This window comes from Halichoerus grypus, chromosome 8 (assembly GCF_964656455.1).
Source record: "Halichoerus grypus chromosome 8, mHalGry1.hap1.1, whole genome shotgun sequence".
In the NCBI taxonomy this organism is placed as follows: domain Eukaryota; kingdom Metazoa; phylum Chordata; class Mammalia; order Carnivora; family Phocidae; genus Halichoerus; species Halichoerus grypus.
This window is the reverse complement of record NC_135719.1, coordinates 146,702,866-146,720,964: the sequence shown is the minus strand read 5'-3', so window position 1 is coordinate 146,720,964 and position 18,099 is coordinate 146,702,866. Positions and strand designations below refer to the sequence as shown.

General features: G+C 45.4%; 1 protein-coding gene across 1 annotated transcript in view; it reads right to left on the bottom strand.

The window, feature by feature from the left end:
• EVL (Enah/Vasp-like) overlaps positions 1-13,721 on the bottom strand; it is a 146,814-nt gene extending 133,093 nt beyond the window's left edge. Inside the window, exon 1 of the mRNA XM_078054217.1 lies at positions 13,442-13,721. Coding sequence (XP_077910343.1) covers positions 13,442-13,446 — 5 coding nt within the window. The 5' untranslated portion in view covers positions 13,447-13,721. The remainder of the gene's footprint in view (positions 1-13,441) is intronic.
• Between the last annotated feature and the right edge of the window lie 4,378 nt (positions 13,722-18,099).

Genomic DNA, 18,099 nt, shown 5'->3' with positions numbered 1-18,099 from the left:
GGCTGACACCACACACAGGCTGACACAGTCCAGTGATCTCACCACAAAGTCTCAGGCTCACCCCTGAGCTGTGCTGTTTGCTAGACTAAGTAGCAGTAGGGTCAAGATCACAACACTGGACAACACATGAGTCAAGACAGCAACTGCCCTCGGCCACTTCTGCCTGTAAGTAAAGGGGAGGATGTGGACAGAGGACAGTGGGGAAAAAAGACCAGACCTGTGCTTCCTGCCCTTGTTAGCCCATGACCTCGTGAGTCCCAGGCAAGTGACTTCTGGAGTCTGTGTCTGTTTTTCATCCAAGTAAGGAGGGACTCACATATTATTCAACAAACATTTATTAAGCACTTTCTTTTTTTTTTTTTTTTTTTTAAAGATTTTATTTATTTATTTGACAGAGAGAGAGCACAAGTAGGCAGAGAGAGGGGGAGAAGCAGACTCTCCACTGAGCAGGGAGCCTGACGCGGGGCTCGATCCCAGGGCCCTGGGATCATGACCTGAGTCGAAGGCAGCCGCTTAACTGACTGAGCCACCCAGGCGCCCCTATTAAGCACTTTCTACGTTCCGGGTCCACTGCTGGGTGTTGTAACTACAATGCCAGAAAAACCAGCCTTGTTCCTGACCTGGTGACTAGGTCAGTAGTTCTCCACTCTGGCTGCATATTTAATAATAATCTAGAGACTTTAATAAAACAAAACAACAACAGAACACCTTACCCCAGATTAACAGAATCTTCTGCGGTAGGGCCCTGGCATGGGGAGAAGCCAGGGAAGAGGGCCTTTTCAAGCGTTTCTGATACCCAGTGAGGATTAAAAACCACCAGACTTAGAGGATTTCTAACTTTCTATGGTTTTACAAATGAGTATTTTCAACAGGTCAAAAATCTCCAAAATAAACTGTGGTTTCATCAGTAATTTTAGAGGAGGATGACTCAGGGTAGGGATTGCCTTGATATGCTAACAATCCTATCCTGGAAAGCGATACCGCCTGTGAGTGATCTCTAGCCTCCCTCACATCTCTTGGATTCATATTCAAAAGCCACATGCATCATGTCATCAATGAGAATTCTCCCCAAGGGGCATATAGATGCCTGAGTCATGCCATTCCAGATTTGTTCCTTTGGACCAAAGCACTATTTCCCAAACTCCAGTCATTCATGATTTTTGTGAATCATGAGTGCTATTACTTAGACTTTTTCTTTAAAATCGGTGCACTAGAACAACAAGAGTACAAGCCCTACTAAATATTAAAACCTACTATGAAGCCTCTTTAATTAAAAGTGAAGTACTGGCACATGAATAAATATACACCAATGGAATGTAACAGAAAATCGAGAAATAGGTCAAATTAGTTAAATATGACAAAAGACAGCATCTCAAACCAGTGGGAGAAAATGAAACTTTTAGTAAGTGGTATTGCAATAACTTAAAAAACAGACAAAAAAGGATAAAATTGGATCCATCCCTCCAACCGTACATATCCTTGCAACTGGATCAGAGATTAAAACGTTTGGGCACAACAAAAAGAAAAGAAAGCATACAAGTACTAGAAAAACACAGGCAAAGGCAACCTGGAAGGATAGGAAACTTTGCAGCAATGGCTGAAAATCAAGAAGCAATGCACTAAGGATGTAATGTATGGGGATTAACATAACAATAAAAAATTTAAAAAAAAATTTAAAAAAAAGCAATGCACTAAGAGATGAAAACAACGAAATCTATCTCCTTTCTATTTAGTAATAATATTCACAAAACCACATGCATGAAGCACCTCTTCTGCCTCATTTCCGCTCCTCCTGCCTCACTGGTTCTGATTCCAGCCACCACTGAAGTGACCAGTCTTGCCCAGGCTCCGACCTGCTTCCCTGTCCCTGCTCCAGGGGTGCCATGGGAGCCCTCTCAGGGCCACCGGGGGACACCTCCACGTGCAAGGCGATTAATGTCAATCCTCTGTCAAAGGCAGACAGCAGCTGATGGGTATATGGGTCTCCCTTTCTCCCCACAAACAGGAGTCCTGCGCAGTGAAGTTATCATCAGTCGGCGGCTTAGAGCGATGGCCTGATCAGGACCGAATGCCTATGTTGGCTCTTCCTCCTTCTGTTGCACTGCCCTCCCCTCATTCCTGCTCCCAGAGGGAACACTCTCTCAAAAGCCCCTCTCATGTGGGCCTTTGTCTCAGATACAGCCCTCTAGGGAACCCAGTTAAAATACCAGGGATGTGATGCACTGTTTTCTTCTAACGCATATAAAAATACTTAATTATTAATACTTAAAAAGCACTCATCAGGAGAAGCAGCATAAGTCCCCACTCCTTAAGTGTGGGCTGTGAACAGTAACCTTCTTAAAAAGGGGACTAAGAGACTAACTTTGCAAGGATGGTACCTGACAAACACTACATTAGCCAGGTGATTGCGGTCAATATCAACAGCCATAAGCCATGTTGCTAGTACGTACCCTCTATATGATGTGAGGAAATGGCACCTTATCTCTGTGATCTTCCTCCCCTAACTTGCAACCCCACTCTAACCCTGAGAAAAACATGAGACAAATTCCAACAGAGGGGCATCCTATAATAACCTAACCAGTACTCCTTAAAACAAGTCAAGGTCATCAAAAATAAGGAAAGTCTGGAAAACTATCAAAGCCAAGAGGAGTTTAAGGAGATACAACAATGAAATGTACTGTGGTGTCCCAGATGGGACCCTGGAACAGAAAAAGGACACAAGGTAGAAGCAAGGAAACTTGAATGAAATATGGACTTTAGCTAATAAGAATGTATCAATATTGGCACATTAAGTGTAACAAATGTTCCTTAAATGTAAGATGTTAGTACCAGGGGAAATTACACAATTTATATGTGTGCAGGGTATATGGGAACTCTCTGTACTATCTGCTCAATTTTTCTGTAAACCTAAAATTGTTCTAAAATATAAATTCTATTAATAGAAAGAGAAAAACAGATTTTAAGAAAGCATTCCTCCACCTCTGGCAATGGGATCTACATTTTGGAAGAACATTCACAAGTGATCCCCAGGCACGGTAAAGTTTGAGAAACATCCAGGACACCAAAAGTTACAGTACATAATGTCCTTACGAGGAAATAACAGGAAAAACAATCCATCCACACATCAACAAGCAAATCCTGTCCCACAGCAGCAGGATGGGAACAATGGGCTAAAGCACTGTCACCCCGTTAATGCAGTAAATCATTGTTCACATAATGAAACAGCTCTCATTTGGATGCCAGCTTCCACGGTTTGGGGTGGATGCCTGGAATGTTGTACTTGGAAGGACCCAGGTCAAGGTGGAATGAATGTCATGATTTACTACCCATTTTAGGTATAGGTGGCAACATCAATATTTATGAAGTATTTACCAAGTGCCAGGCACAGTGCTAGGCTCTAGGGATCCAACAGAGATCAAAACAGGCATAATCCTTCATGAAGCATAGGAGGAAAAATGTAAGTAATTACAAATACAAAGAGTTACGGAAGAGTAAGTATGGGATGCTATAGAGGCAAGTAACAGTGAAGGGCCCTCAGGGAAGGGGTTAAGGATTGACTCCTGGAGGAAGTGACATTTAAACTAAAGATCTGAAGGCTTGGAATGTAGAAGGTGAAGGGGAAAGGGAAGTAGACTTTGGTCAACTGGTGAATTAGTCCATCAGACCTTTTCTTACTTAGGATCCTTTGAGAGAGAATAGAGGAGAAAAGATCAGAGCAATAGCAACAGCTCCACAGAGAGAGCCCAGAGGAAGGCAGGCATCAGAGAATGTTTATGGGGGCTAAAAGCATTTAGGGAAGGGGTCTAGGTCAAGTCGATCACAAGGAAGAAAGGACTGGAGGAGGTGTGTAAGAGGCTTCCAAAACCAAGCTCTGGTCCATTGTCTCTGAGATACTAGAAAACGTCTTTAGGGCCCCACAAAGGCAGGTCTGTGCTACCACAGCTCATGCTGCCCTTTCCGCCACGGCTTCCGTGGACTTCACAGCTAAATGTGCTCAACCGCAGGAACTCTTTCTTTCTTTTTTTTTTTTAAGATTTTATTTATTTATTTGAGAGAGAGAGAGAGTGTGTGCACAACCAAGCTGGGGGGAGGGGCAGAGGCAGAGGGAGAAGCAGGCTCCCCGATGAGCAGGGAGCCCGATGCGGGGCTCGATCCCAGGACCCTGGGATCATGACCTGAGCCGAAGGCAGACGCTTAACGACTGAGCCACCCAGGCGCCCCACAATAACTATTTCTTAATGTAAATGTTCTGGTACAATGATCTCTTCTCCCCCAATAGCCTGCCTCCCCTTTATTTTAACAGCTCGCCTGTGTATCTTTTATAGATAATTACATTTAGAAATTGAAGCATTAGTAGCAACCATGGCTTCTAAGCCACAAACCTACCACTTATGGTAGATAAGTGATACAGTGATTGACAAAGGGTGGAGTATCTGAATTCAGAATTGTTCCAGGTTTTTCAGGGTTTATCTTCCTTGTAGACATAACAAATTGGGGTGGCGGAGGCAGATAACTAACCTTTATTGCACACCACAGGCTAAGAACTTCTTATGCATTCTCAATTGATCCTCACAAAACCCTGTGCAGGAAGTGGAATTATCCTCAGTACACATGAGAAAAATGGAAGCTCGTGAAGGTTAAGGAATTTGCTCAGTCAGGTAAGGAGTGGCTCTGGAGCAGAATCAGGTCTGACTCTAAAAAACAGGCTGCTTAGAAAACAGGGGGCAAAATGTGGCATAACACAACAGTTTTTTAGAAAGTTTGTTCACACTCTAACATTGACTCCAAACTGAGGAGAAAATGTCTTTCACACAGCCTTAAAGACAAAGACAGGCAGTCCACCTTCACACCAGCAGCTATAGAGGAATCGGGAACAGGGCTCCCCCTACTGGTGAGCACGTGGAACCACACCATTTACTTCTTTCTCTAGTCCTTTGTTTTTGGGGGAAACCTCCAAGTTAAGACAGGATTAAACTTCCTTTTACTAACTTTATCTCTTTCTTTCTCTCTTCTCTGTTTAAAATTAACATTCTGATAATGTTTATCAAGAGCCTTTAACATGTTTATACCCTTTGATGCCAGTAATAATACTATTTTACTAATTTACCTTAAGGAGATAATCAAAGATGTACCCTAAGAATTATATGCACAGACATTAACCACTGTGTTATTTACAATGATGAAACCTAAAAGCAAGTTAGCGGTCCCAAAATTGGGGTGCTGATAAATAAATTATGGTATACCATATAATAGATATTATTCACCTATTAAAATATTTTCAAGGACTATTTAACAAAGGGGTAATACATATATGTTAAATGTAAAATGTCCAATACAAATACACCGTACAATATCAATTTTGTGAAAAATGTTTCCTTACACATGTAAAGGAACTACAGTCCACGTTTAACGTGGTTTTCCCTAAACAGCAGGATCAACGCTGATTTGTATTGTCTTCTCTACCTTCCTATGTTTTCAAATTCTCTGCATGCAATATATACCACATTTAAATCAGGAAAAAGTTATTTTTCTAAAAAGTGAGAGAAAATTTCCACTAGAAATTGCTTCTATGGTGATCTCCTTTTGGGCTAGGAAAGAGAAAACTTAGAGTTGTTTGCTGAGGGGGCCATTGCCCTTCCCACCCCCTACCATGATGTCAGCTGCAGGTGCTCTTCACATTACTTTAGCACTTATGATATTTTCATTTAACAACTCAGAGCCATTAAGCTTATAGTCTACTGCAAAGTTCAAACTTAGGTAGTGTATAGATTCCCTTTAAAGGGAAACTGATTTATTTTCATGGAGTTTATTTATGTACAATTACAAATCTAAGCTTAAATTTATTATGTTTATAAAACTAGATACAAACAAAACTACCAAACCAGCAAATTCAAAATGACAGTACTTTAACAAAAGGATGATTTTGCTCATATTAAAAATCATCATCAACCCACAACTATATAGTCAATTAATCTTTGACAAGGCAGGAATGAATATCCAAAGGAAAAAGTATCTTCAACAAATGGTGTTGGGAAAACTGGACAGCAACACGCGGAAGAATGAACCTGGACTACTTTCTTACACCATACACAAAAATATATTCAAAATAGGAGCGCCTGCGTGGTTCACCTGGTTAAGTGTCCAACTCTTGGTTTTGGCTCCTGTCATGATCTCAGGGTCGTGAGATCGAGCCCCGGTCAGGCGGTCAGGCTCCGTGCTCCGCGAGGAGTCTGCTTTAAGACTCTCTCTCCCTCTCCCTCTCCCCCTGCTCCTCCCCCCACCCCCATGCACATGCACGCTCTCTCTCTCTCACAAAAAAATAAATAAATCTTTTTAAAAAAAATAAATTCAAAATGGATTAAAGATCTAAATGTGAGACATGAAACCATTAAAATCCTAGAGGAGAACACAGGCAGCAACCTCTTTGACATCGGCCGTGGCAACTTCTTTCTAGACACATCTCTGGAAGCAAGGGAAACAAAAGCAAAAATGAACTAGTGGGACTTTATCAAAATAAAAAGCTGCTCAGTGAAGGAAACAATAAAATTAAAGGGATCCTGTGGAATGGGCGAAGATATTTGCAAATGACATATCTGATAAAGGGTTAGTATTCAAAATATATAAAGAATTTATACAACTCAAAAAAACCCACAGGTAATCCAATTAGCAAATGGGTAGAAGACACGAATAGATATTTTCCCAAACAAGACATACAGATGGCCTACAGACACATGAAAAGATGTTCAATATCACTCATCATCAGGGAAATGCAAATCAAAACTACAATGAGATATCACCTCACACCTGTCAGAATAGCTAAAATCAACAACACAAGAAACACATGTTGGTGAGAATGTAGAGAAAGGGGAACTCTCATGCACCGTTGGTGGGAAGGCAAACTGGGGCAGCCACTCTGGAAAACAGTATGGAGATTCTTCAAAAAGTTAAAAATAGAACTACCCTATGACCCAGCAATTGCACTACTAGATATTTACACAAAGAATACAAAAATACTAATTCAAAGGAAGACATGCACCCTGATGTTTATAGCAGCATTATCTACAATAGCCAAAGTATGGAAAGAGCCCAAATGTTCATCGACTGATGAATGGATAAAGATGTGGTGTGTGTGTGTGTGTGTGTGTGTGTGTGTGTATACACACACAAATAAATATATACAATGGAATATTACTCAGCCATAAGAAAGAATGAAATCCTGGCATTTGCAACGACATGGATAGAGAGTATTATGCTAAGTGAAATAAGTCAGAGAAAGACAAACACCATATGATTTCACTCACAGAATTTAAGAAATAAATAAACCAAAAAGGAGCAAAGGGGAAAAAAAAAGAGAGAGAGAGAGGCAAACCAAGAAAACAAGCTCTTAACTACAAAGAACAAACTGGTGGTTACCAGAGGGGGGGTTGGGTAGGAGAATGGGTGAAATAGGTGATGGGGATGAAGGAGTGCACGTGTTGTGATGAGCACTGGGTGTTGTATGGAAGTGTTGAATCACTAAATTGTACACCTGAAACTAATACTACACTGTATGTTAACTGGAATTGAAATAAAAATTTAAAATAAAATACAATAAATGTCACTATGATTCATGGTGACTTCTTTTCACCAGCTTGGGAAATCACTAGCATAAGCTACTAGAACCATTTCCACATATGTCTCATATAAAGAACATTGGAATATTGCTGGCTTGAATGAGTATTTCCTCAAACACTCTGAAACAGGTTTCTAAACTGCTCTGTATTGTTCAACAAATTAATGACGTTAAAACTTCCATTAAAAGTAAAACTCGGGGTGCCTGGGTGGCTCAGTTGGTTGCGAGTCCAACTCCTGATTTCAGCTCAGGTCATGATCTCAGGGTCCTGAGATTGAGCCCCGTGTTGGGCTCTGCACTCAGCACGGGGTCTGCTTGTCTCTCTCCCTCTGCTCCTCCCCCCACTCGCATGCTCTCTCTCTCTTTCTCTAAAATAAATAAATAAATAAATAAATAAAATCGTAAAAAAAAAGTAAAACTCAAAATTAAAAAAAAAAAAATCATCGTCTACAAGGTCAATAAAGTGGCCTAAAAACAGGCAGACAGAACAACAAAAGAGAGCCTAGGAAAATACACAGAAACCCCACAACTCTATAGCTGGTCTCCCTAATATGATTTCCAATGACTCCCTCCATGACTTGGAGAAATGCTCTTCTGCCCCCATTCTGCAGCACAAGGTTCAGAACTGTACTTGGACCCACATGTGTTAGCTAGTACAGGCTCACGATGATAAATAAGGGCTGTGCTTGTGCCTGTGTATCTTATCCTGTGCCCTGTAATTGCACTGCATTCTGTATACCTCCAAGATTGATAAAATGCCCTTGGCCCAGATGAGGTGGTTCCCTGGCACAAAACCAGACTTGCAGGATGCTGGACCGGCCATGTCTTACATATACAAGGCTGGCCCTGTTGGGGGCAGGTAACTGTCTGAAGACTGGGGGGTGATCATCATTCAGATGTTACTGGCTGCAACCATGCACCCTTGAAGACAATTTTGAGATCCGGATGTCTGTATCACCATCTAACTTAGGAAATGTTCCTCATATCTCTGCCGTGTATCTACTGATACAGTCAAGTATCTGATCAGCAATTTTGAAGAAAAATGTAATTTTGATCTTCACCTCATATTCCAGACAATTCGAAGGATGACTTTTTTACATTTTATATATAAAATAGAAAAACAACCTAATACTTATCAAACTTCTAGAAGAATGCTATCTTAAACATAAAAAATGACAGGAAAATCACAAAGAAAAAGACTTAATGACATAAAAATCTTAACCTTCTATATATCAAATCTTTAAAAAATAAAAGGCAGATAAGGAAAATGTTCAGAGAAAAGACCGTTCCCAACAGATAAATGACTAAAGCATATAAACAGAAATACACTATACCGTGTGTGTGGGGGGGTTTGGTTTTTAAGTGAAAAAGTAAAGTAAGTAAAAAACGATGTAAAAAGGGATCTAGTAAATGTCTGTAGGGGGTACTATTTGGGAGGGGAGGTCTGGTTCTTTTCACCTCCTTACCCACCTAATCCAGCATCAGGCATCAGTAAGCCCTCAAAAAATGATTTTTGAAGGAAGACATGAAAATATATAAGGTCTGTTAGGAAAAAGGAAGAATTCAGGCAATAGTCTATAAAATAAAGAAAAACTCAGATACAGCCTTAATTATCTGAGGAGTTTGATTCAGCAGGACTTTTTTCCTAAAACATGTGAAAAATATGTGCCTCAAATGTTCAGTTTATTCATGAGAATGCATCTTGAGCCCTATGCCTTTCTTAGACACTCCTTAAAAGGGATGGTTTGGAAACTACCTTGCAGACCTTTATGAAGAGGTCACATCTCTATACTCCCATGAGATTATCTAGCAAGAAAAATAATGTGTTATTTTCATTGAAAAAACTTGGGATTGAACAGAAAGCAAAATATTTTTCATGGATGAACCAAGTTGCTTATAAATATCCCAATCAAATGAGCTGACAACAGAGGTAATGAATACACTCCTTTGACTAATTTAGATCCTTGTGCAAAAGCCAAGTACTTGAGGTACATGTCAATATACATGCACTGGTGCTTAACTATAAACAGTCTGTGGCAGAGAACCATGGTAAACTGTCAGCACCATTTTAAAAAATCTGTGTAAAAAACAGACAGCTTAAAGAAAAAGAATAACTGAATGGCTCACTTTGGAAAAGCCATTTACAAACTTGCATTTCTGCAGTCATACCATTTTATCTGATCCAAAAGAATAGAATATGATAATGCTATTGTGCTATCGTTGATCAAAAGATTAAATGTTCTATCCAAGAGGACCAGATAGAGGGTAATTTTTAACAAATAAACAAGGAAATCAAAACAGGAGAAAGGAAGAAATATGGAAAAAAGAGAGGAAAGCATCTGCTTCCAATATCCTTTGCATCACAGTAATGACCGGCACTAAACTGCCATTTTTTCAACTAATTATATATTAAGGGGAAATAAAGATTTATATTATCTTGATTCTAAGAGCATTTCACAAACTGAGACGATCTAACATAGTTGACATAACACAAGAAAATAGCTGCTATTATTCTCCACAGCTTCTGTAGACTGCTAGCTTAAATCTCCTGCAGAATCGAATACTGACTCAAACTGCCCCTAACGTGCATGCATGAGGGGCTTTTACTGCCAGCAACCACGGACTAAGTAAATCAGGACAATCTCCAACTGAAGAGAACTAGAAAAGCAGGGAAAGAATATAATAAATATCTGCACGGAGGCCTGGAGGAGGAAGAAACATCAGAGAGTCAGGAAAGTGAGCTCAGTATTCAGAGCTACTTTTCCCTGGGGGTGTTTGCCAATTCCAAAGGGAATGCCAAAAGTTTGGTGTTGGCTTAGGGAGGGAAGGTGCTGGTGAAATGCTGAACCCTGGGAGTAAAGGTGGACCAAACAGGCTGGCCCTCACAGGGACTGCAGCTCAGTTTAGAAATAGCTCGATCCCCGAGACTGTACTGAAGTGACTCCAGATCCCAAGAGCCCCATTCGCCTGACAAAAGCAAATGTGAATTATTTCTGGCAGAGGAAAACATCTTAGATCTCAATTTCTACAAAATAATTGTGCAAATTCAATGGCCAGCACAAAATTAAAAAAAAAAAAAAAAAAGGCTAGGCACATAAGGAGATAAGACGAAATGAATGAAAACCAAGAGAAAACAGACATCAGAAAAGACTCACAAATAGTGCCATAATCAGACAAACTTTAAGATAATTATGCATACCATATTCAAGGAGATAAAAGACAAGATTGATAATTTTGGCAGATAATGGTAAACTATAAAAAGAAAACCAAATGGAAATTAAAGAACCAAAAATATGTAACTGAAATGAAAAACTCAACTGAGGCATGCCCAGCTGGCTCAGTGGGTAGAGCACGTGACTCTTGATCTTAGGCTTATGAGTTTGAGCCCCATCTTGGGTGTTAAAAAAACAAAAACAAAAACAAAAAAACGAAGGGGTATCTGGGTGGCTCAGTCAGTTAAGCATCTGACTTTAGTTCAGGTCCTAATCTCAGGGTCCTGGGATAAAGCCCCGCATGGGGCTCCCTCCTCAGTGGGGAGTCTGCTTCTCCCTCTGCCTCTGCCTCTCCCCCTAGCTTGTGTTCTCTCTCCCTCCCTCACTCATTCTCTCTCAAATAAACAAATAAAATCTTAAAAAAAAAAAAAAAACCACCCTCAATTGATGGTTTAATAGATCATTTATAGCAGAAGAAAGAGAGATAAGTGAGGAGATACCTAGAATGAAGGACAGAGAGACAAACAGAAAACACAGAAGGTTAAGAGACAAAATCCAACGAATGATCTAACATGTGTAACTGGAGTCCCAGAAAGAAAGGTGAGATAGAATGGGGCGGAAGCAATATTTGATGTACTAATGGATGATGACTTCCAAAACTAATGAAAGATGTAAGGCCATGGATTCAAGAAGCCCTAAGCACTCCAGTTATAAGTTAAAAAAAAAAAAATCCCAACAGGGACAGCACAGAAAAATTTCTGAAAACCAAAGACAAAGAGAACATTTTAAAAGCATCCAGAGAAAAAGACTACTTTCAAGAAAACGACAGACTAACAACGGGCTTCTCAAAAGAAGCAATCCAAGTCAGAGATAATGAAATATCTTTGAAATGCTTAAACAATGGCAAACCAAGAATTCTGTAAGTACCTAAAAGGCCCTTCACAGTGGAGGAAAATGTTCTAAAATTAGATTGTGGTAATGGTTGGAGAACTCTGTGAAAATACTAAAAACCACTGAATTGTACACTTTAAATGAGTAAATTTTATGCTGTGTGAATTGTGTCTCAATTAAGCTATTTGGTTTTTTTTAATGCAATGTAAATAATGACATTGGCAAACACACTGTAAGAAATCTGTCACCCCAGACCTGCACTAAAGGAACACTAAAGGGTATTCTTCAGGTGAAAAGAAATGGCCCCAAATGGAAGTCTTGAAGGTGACAAAGAAGGCACAGAGAACTATGGGGGGAAAATGACCTTTTTGATAATCAGTGCTGAATAAATGGTGTTTGGTAAAAGTGAAATGTAACCCCCTTTTCCACAAAAAAGTCAATTCCACAAAAAAAGTTACACACAAATACACAAAGTTACACAAAAACAAATTCCAAGTGGACTGTAGATTTTAATTTGAATGGCAAAATAGTAAGATTTCCACAAGGTGTTATAAGAAACAATCTTCTTGACTTCGGAATAGAACTACAAATTAGACATGTAAACCCCAAAGAAAACTGGGCAAAACATCTGAACAGGCACTTAGTAAAAGAGGCTACCCAATAAACACGACCTCGTCAGTCTGCAAGAAAGTTCAATTTAAAACCACCATGGGATACCACTTCACACTCACAGGATGGCTAAAATTTACGACTGACAATACCAAGTGCTGACGAGGATGTGGAGCACAGGAACTCTCACACACTCGCTGGAAGGAGTATAAATCGGTCAGATGCTTTGGAAGCTTGGTATTATCTATTAAATTTGAAGACATGCCTATCTTTCCACCTAGAAATTCCACTGCTAGGTATATGCCCAACAGAAATGAGTGCCCCGGGAGACACGTCAGCATATTCGTGACAGCCGAAAGGCAGAAACAATTCCAACGTCTACCAACAGTGGAATGGACAAATTGTGGTATATTCATACAATGGAATACTACACATCAATAAGAAAATGGATGAACCTCAAAAACAACTTGAGTGAAGGAAGGCAGACACAAAAGAACATTTATTGTATTGTTCCGTTTACGTAAAGTTCCCAAAACAAGCAAGATGAAACCACAGACACCGTAGGTGCAATGGGCAATGTGTTTAGAAGGTAAAATTCCACGGAAAAAAGGCAAGGAGGTGATTATCCCCGACAAGTCAGGGTCGGGTTACCCCTGGAGAAGGAATTCCGGGCTCGTGGGCGCCGGCGGTGCTGTATTTCTTGGCCTGACACCCAGCAGAGCCCTGGCTGGGGGGTACATCAGGGAGGGCTGGTTTGGGGTCCTGCACTGGTTTGGGGCCCCCAGCGCGCGAGAAGCCAGGGAAAGGGGGCGAGAGAGGGGAGCGGGGAGGGAAACCGCCTCACCCAGGCAGCCGAAGCGGGGCTCGCAGCGCGGCCGGTGGCGGGGGGGGGGCGCCCAGCGGGGCCGCCCGGGAGGGGAGGCCGAGGCCCGGCGCCGCCACACCTGCCCGCGGGCCCGGCCCCCCGCCCCACAGGTGCCCCCCACCGCCTCCACCCGCCGCCACCCCCGACCCGCCCGCCGTCCTCGACGCCCCCACGCCGCTCCCGAGGCTCTCCCGCCAACGCCCCCGCGCCGCCCGCCCCGTCCTCTCCCGCCGCGCCGCTCGCCCGACTCACCTCATTGTCGCTGCCGGGGCGGGCGCGCGGGGCCGGGGGCGCGGCGCGGGGCGCGGGGCGTTAGCGGGGGAGCCGGCCCCGGGCGCGGCGGCTCCGCGTCTCGCTGGGCTTCGGGGGGCAGCGGGGGCGCATCTTCTCGGGGCGGGCGTCCGGGCCGCTAGCTGCAGGGACGGGCTGCGGCGGCGGCGCCTGACAGCTGGGCCCCGGCCCCTGCCATCTTGGCGGGCGCGTGCCCGGGCCGGCGTGTGCGCGCGCCGCCGGGGGCAGGGCGGGCGGCGGAGGGGAAGGGGCGAGCGCGCGCCCGCCTTGACTCGGGGCGCCGGCCCCGGCGGGCGCGGGCGGGGCGCGGGGACCGCCGAAGGGGAGGCGGGGCGCGCGCGCGGGCGAGCTCCGCCGCGAGCCGGGACTGAGGGGGCGTCCCTCCGCCCGCCGAGGGGAGTGCGCGCGCGTGCGTCCCTCCGCCCCCGGCCGCCGAGGGGAGTGCGCGCGCGGGGGCCCGAGCCCGACACAAAAGGCGCGGGGCCCCGCCGCCCGCGCCTCCGGGAGAGCTGAGCCAGGGGCTGCGAGGGGCGGGGCGGAGCTGCGAGGGGCGGGGCGGAGCTGCGAGGGGCGGGGCTTCTTGGGAAGGACGACCAGCGAGGGACGGGCCGGAGCTTCGGGGACCAGGCTGTGGGGACTGGGCTTCCTGGGGAGGACGAGCCGCGGGGGGCGGGGCTTAGGACAGACGGCGACCAGAGAGGGGCGGAGCCGTGAGGGTGAGGTGGAGTCGTGGGCGGGGCGCGGCGCTAGGCCGGCACGTGGAGCGCAGAGCCCCTTCCCCGCGCGGGGCGCCCCTGGTTATCCACCAAGGGCACTTACTGCGCGGGCGTCGGTGCGCGTGGGCCAGAGGATTCCCCCTCTCCTTGCAGTGGTCCCCACCTGCTCGGACGCAGGGGCAGCTGGGATCCGGGGACGTCGAGGTCACCGACCAGTGAGTCCTCTTTTTGTAAATAGCCAGGTCTGGGACCTTGAGTCGCAGCTTTGGGGTTATATCAACACGTGGAGGACCTCCCCTAGCCGAAGGAGAGCCTCATCAGGCGCCCCAAAACCACAGCCTGTGAAAAATCACAGCACAAAGTAGGTGCTCCAGGTTTTCACTGGTTGTTAAATCCCCGTCCTTCCTAAAGGTTAGGGATCTTCGTTGCTGGCTAGAAACCTTCCGGGATCCCACTCCCCATATCTAAGTGGACACAGATCGTCGTGCTTTCTCAGTATTGCCGCTGATGCTCCCTCTCCTATCTATCATCGAAATCATAGCTACCTTCTTAAAAATTGGGTCGAAACAAGAGCATATTAAGGGTTTGGGAAAGTTTGGAATTTAAGAAGGCGGGAAGGGGCGCTATTTTACTCCTGGCCCAGATGAAGAGGCTCTGTGAGTTATGTGGTTTTGCCCAAGATACAGCAAGTGGTGGAGCCAGTTCTCAAGCCAGGGTTTCTCTGACTCAGAATCCCAGTGCCCATTCATTCTGGTTTGCTGCAGTTGAATGTAGTTCTCACTGGTTGCAGGGTGGGTCTCTAGGGGCTCCTTCCCCTCCGTATCCCCTGCCTCTCCTTCACCATCCACTTGTCATGAGTTCCTTGGTGACCGATTGTCACATTTTCCCTTTCTTTCTGTTTGAGCTGGAGTCTTCAAACTCGAAAGAGCACGTTGGTCCCCTGTAGCCCTGTTAGCAGGTCCAGAGGGTTTCCGCTCCTTCTCGCTTTATTTGTCCCTCTCTTCCCAGGGTCAAGGTTGGCTCTCTGCTGCAGAAGAGACTTGTTAGACACTAAAAATTACCAAAATGGACGATCTCCAGGGCACTTGGAGACAGGCAGGTATATTCTGTAGAAGCAGTGTTACCCTTGGTCAGTGCATTTCTGACTGTGGGAGAACACCACCCCCGCCCCCTGGGATATTGGCCTGTTTGTTCTCAGCTTGGGTTATTGGAGCTTGTGGCCCACTCTGACCTCCCTGCTGCCTTGGAGTCTGATAAGTTACTATCCTGTAACTGGAAAAGGGTCACCGGGCCATGTTGGTAGTGGATTTACTATAGAACATTAGCACCAAAGGTGTGAGACATACACCCCCTGTCAACCTTTCCTGCTAACTACCAGTATCCTGGAACAATAAAGACAGACGACCAGAGAATATTGATGCTGGGAGGGACCTGCCAATCCTTCTGTTGGTAGGAGATGGGGGGTGGAACACCAAGAAAGTGAAAGGGGTCCAACATCACTCAGTGAATTCACAAAGTCAGCTCTCGGGCTCCTGGCGAGATCACTTCTTGGATCCGGTGTTTGATCCTCAGAGGGCTTCATGAGCAGCAGGAAGGGCTGGGGAGGACAGGTAGGGACCACTTGTGGGCCCTAAGCTGAGCCCTGCTTCTCCGTGAATGGGAGTTGGTCTTGCCCACCCAGCCCAGGATGCTTAGGAAGGAGAACTCCACGTGTTGCTGCTCCACCAGCAGTGTAGACCTCTCTGAGCCTCCCTTTCTCACCCCACAGATGGGACTCCTACATCCTTGTAGGCACTGCTGAGGAACAGCACAACGTAGGCTCCTGCAGAGTCTTTCCACCCTCCCCCAGCAGCCTCACTCTTGCCTCTCCTTCCCCTCTCCCTTAACCATGCATTTTTGAAACCAGTCTACTTAACATGTTTCTCATTGACTGAAAAAACCTTTATTCCTTAAAAGTACGTGAATTCATGTTTTACATTCTTCAGATAAGAAGAACATTATTTTTGACACGTATGGCCCCCAAATGATTTGTCTCTGGAGGTCACCCTTCCTCGGACGTGAAAAGATTGCTCACCAAAGTCAGTGACTTTATAACATGTGATGTGTCTGGGTGTAGGCTGACTACCCATGGCTCAGCTGGGAGGCCCTCCTGGACTGGTTTTCCCATTTGTGGGGGAGGCAGGAAGCACAGGCTTTCTGCTGTTAGCCCAGGCTAGTTATAGAGCCACAGGCACGTAATAGAGCCAGGAAGTCCTCAAAGGTATCTGTCTAACCTCCTGTCCAGAGGGAGAAAGTAAGGCCCGGAGAAGTCACACAGGCCAGCAGATGAAGAGCCAGATGAACACACGTTCCTGCAGACACCAGTTTCAAGACTGCCTACATTATCCCCTGCTCCCTCCTTGTTTCTTGAAGCTTTTCCAGCCTGGGGTCATGGTTGAGGAACCAGCCCTGTGGACCATCTTCTCTCTCTCTCGGTGTTGCTAAAACAAACTGTACTCACCCCAAATAATCAAAAGAAACACGGTTGCTTTCGATGATTCACCAATGAGACCATGTCTGGTTTATATTAACAGCAGAAGTCAATTACTAATTCATGCCAGAACCCAAAGCAAAGACATGCTTCTCTGAAGTGAAGACGACAGATATCTCAGAGACCTTGGGGACCACCTGTGACACTGCGTCTTTCTTTGAAAATCCTCATTCACACCATTTACCTCATTGACCAACTCACTCATTACCAACAGTGTTTTTCTTAAATATAACACAGTTTGTTTTCAATCATTCATTCATCCAAGGTTTGTTGAGCACCTACATGTCTCTGCCTCTCTGGTGCCCAGCAACCTCTGTCTACTCGGCAAACCATCTTCAACCCCCATCCACATGTCACCTCTCTCCCAGAACCCTGAGCACCCTCCTCCCCCCAGGGCTGCAGGCACCATCCTCCATACTGCTTGGAGGCTTGGGGACTTGGGGCTCGGCCCCATCACACTTTCACCATCCCATATTGGGATGGTCTTTTTGACCTGCTGACTCCCCCGCTAGACTGTGAACTTCATGAGGGCAGTAGGCAGGTCTTATTCCTCTTTGACCCCACCTCTGTTACAGCACAGAAGTGAGGAGACCCTGCTGACTCTTTGCCCTCATCCAAGCAGTGCCTGCGGGGGGTTGGGGGGGAACAAGCCTGCAAGCATTACATTTTGGAAACCGAAGCTCCTGCTTGTGCTCTTGTTTCATCCAGCAGGAAACAGAAATTACTTCTGGCCCATTTTGCCTTCCCCACAGCCAAGGATGGTCTGTGGCTCACAGCTGGAACTTCTCTTTTGACTCTACCTCTCAGGCTCCTGGGCTCAAAAAGCAACTCTCCTTAAGATCATGTTTCACCCGCTTTGAAAGCTCAGGAAGAGGCAACTCTTGGGAGAGGGACCTGTGGTGGTAATACTGGGGATGACTCCAGTTTCCTGCTGAGTGTCTCAAAGGCCTGGGCCAACTGAGGGAAGCTTAGCCAAATGTATGTATGTTGGGGGGCTAGAGGGGAGGACCTCGAGTACCCTTCTGGTAGAGGGCAACTTCTTAGTGCCACTCTTTGCAATGGGAGAAGCAGACTGAGGACCCAGGTTGGAGCAGGCCTGCTTTTTTGGAGGAGGCTGGAGCCAAGTCCTGCCATCCCAGGCTGCCTGAGTGTTCCCACTTAATTAAGTTCAGAAAACTGAGCCAAGGGCATCCCTTAGGCCACCCTAGCCAGCAACCCAGGAGAGAGCTGCTGATCCCTTTCCTGGGAGCCACAAGGCCTTTGGGAAAGAATGCCCCACCCAGCCCCACCCTAGGGAGGCCCAACCTCCCTTGGGCCTTCCCAGCCCTGGAGACCAGGTCTCAGCTTGGGGGGTGTCCACTCTCATCCCTGGG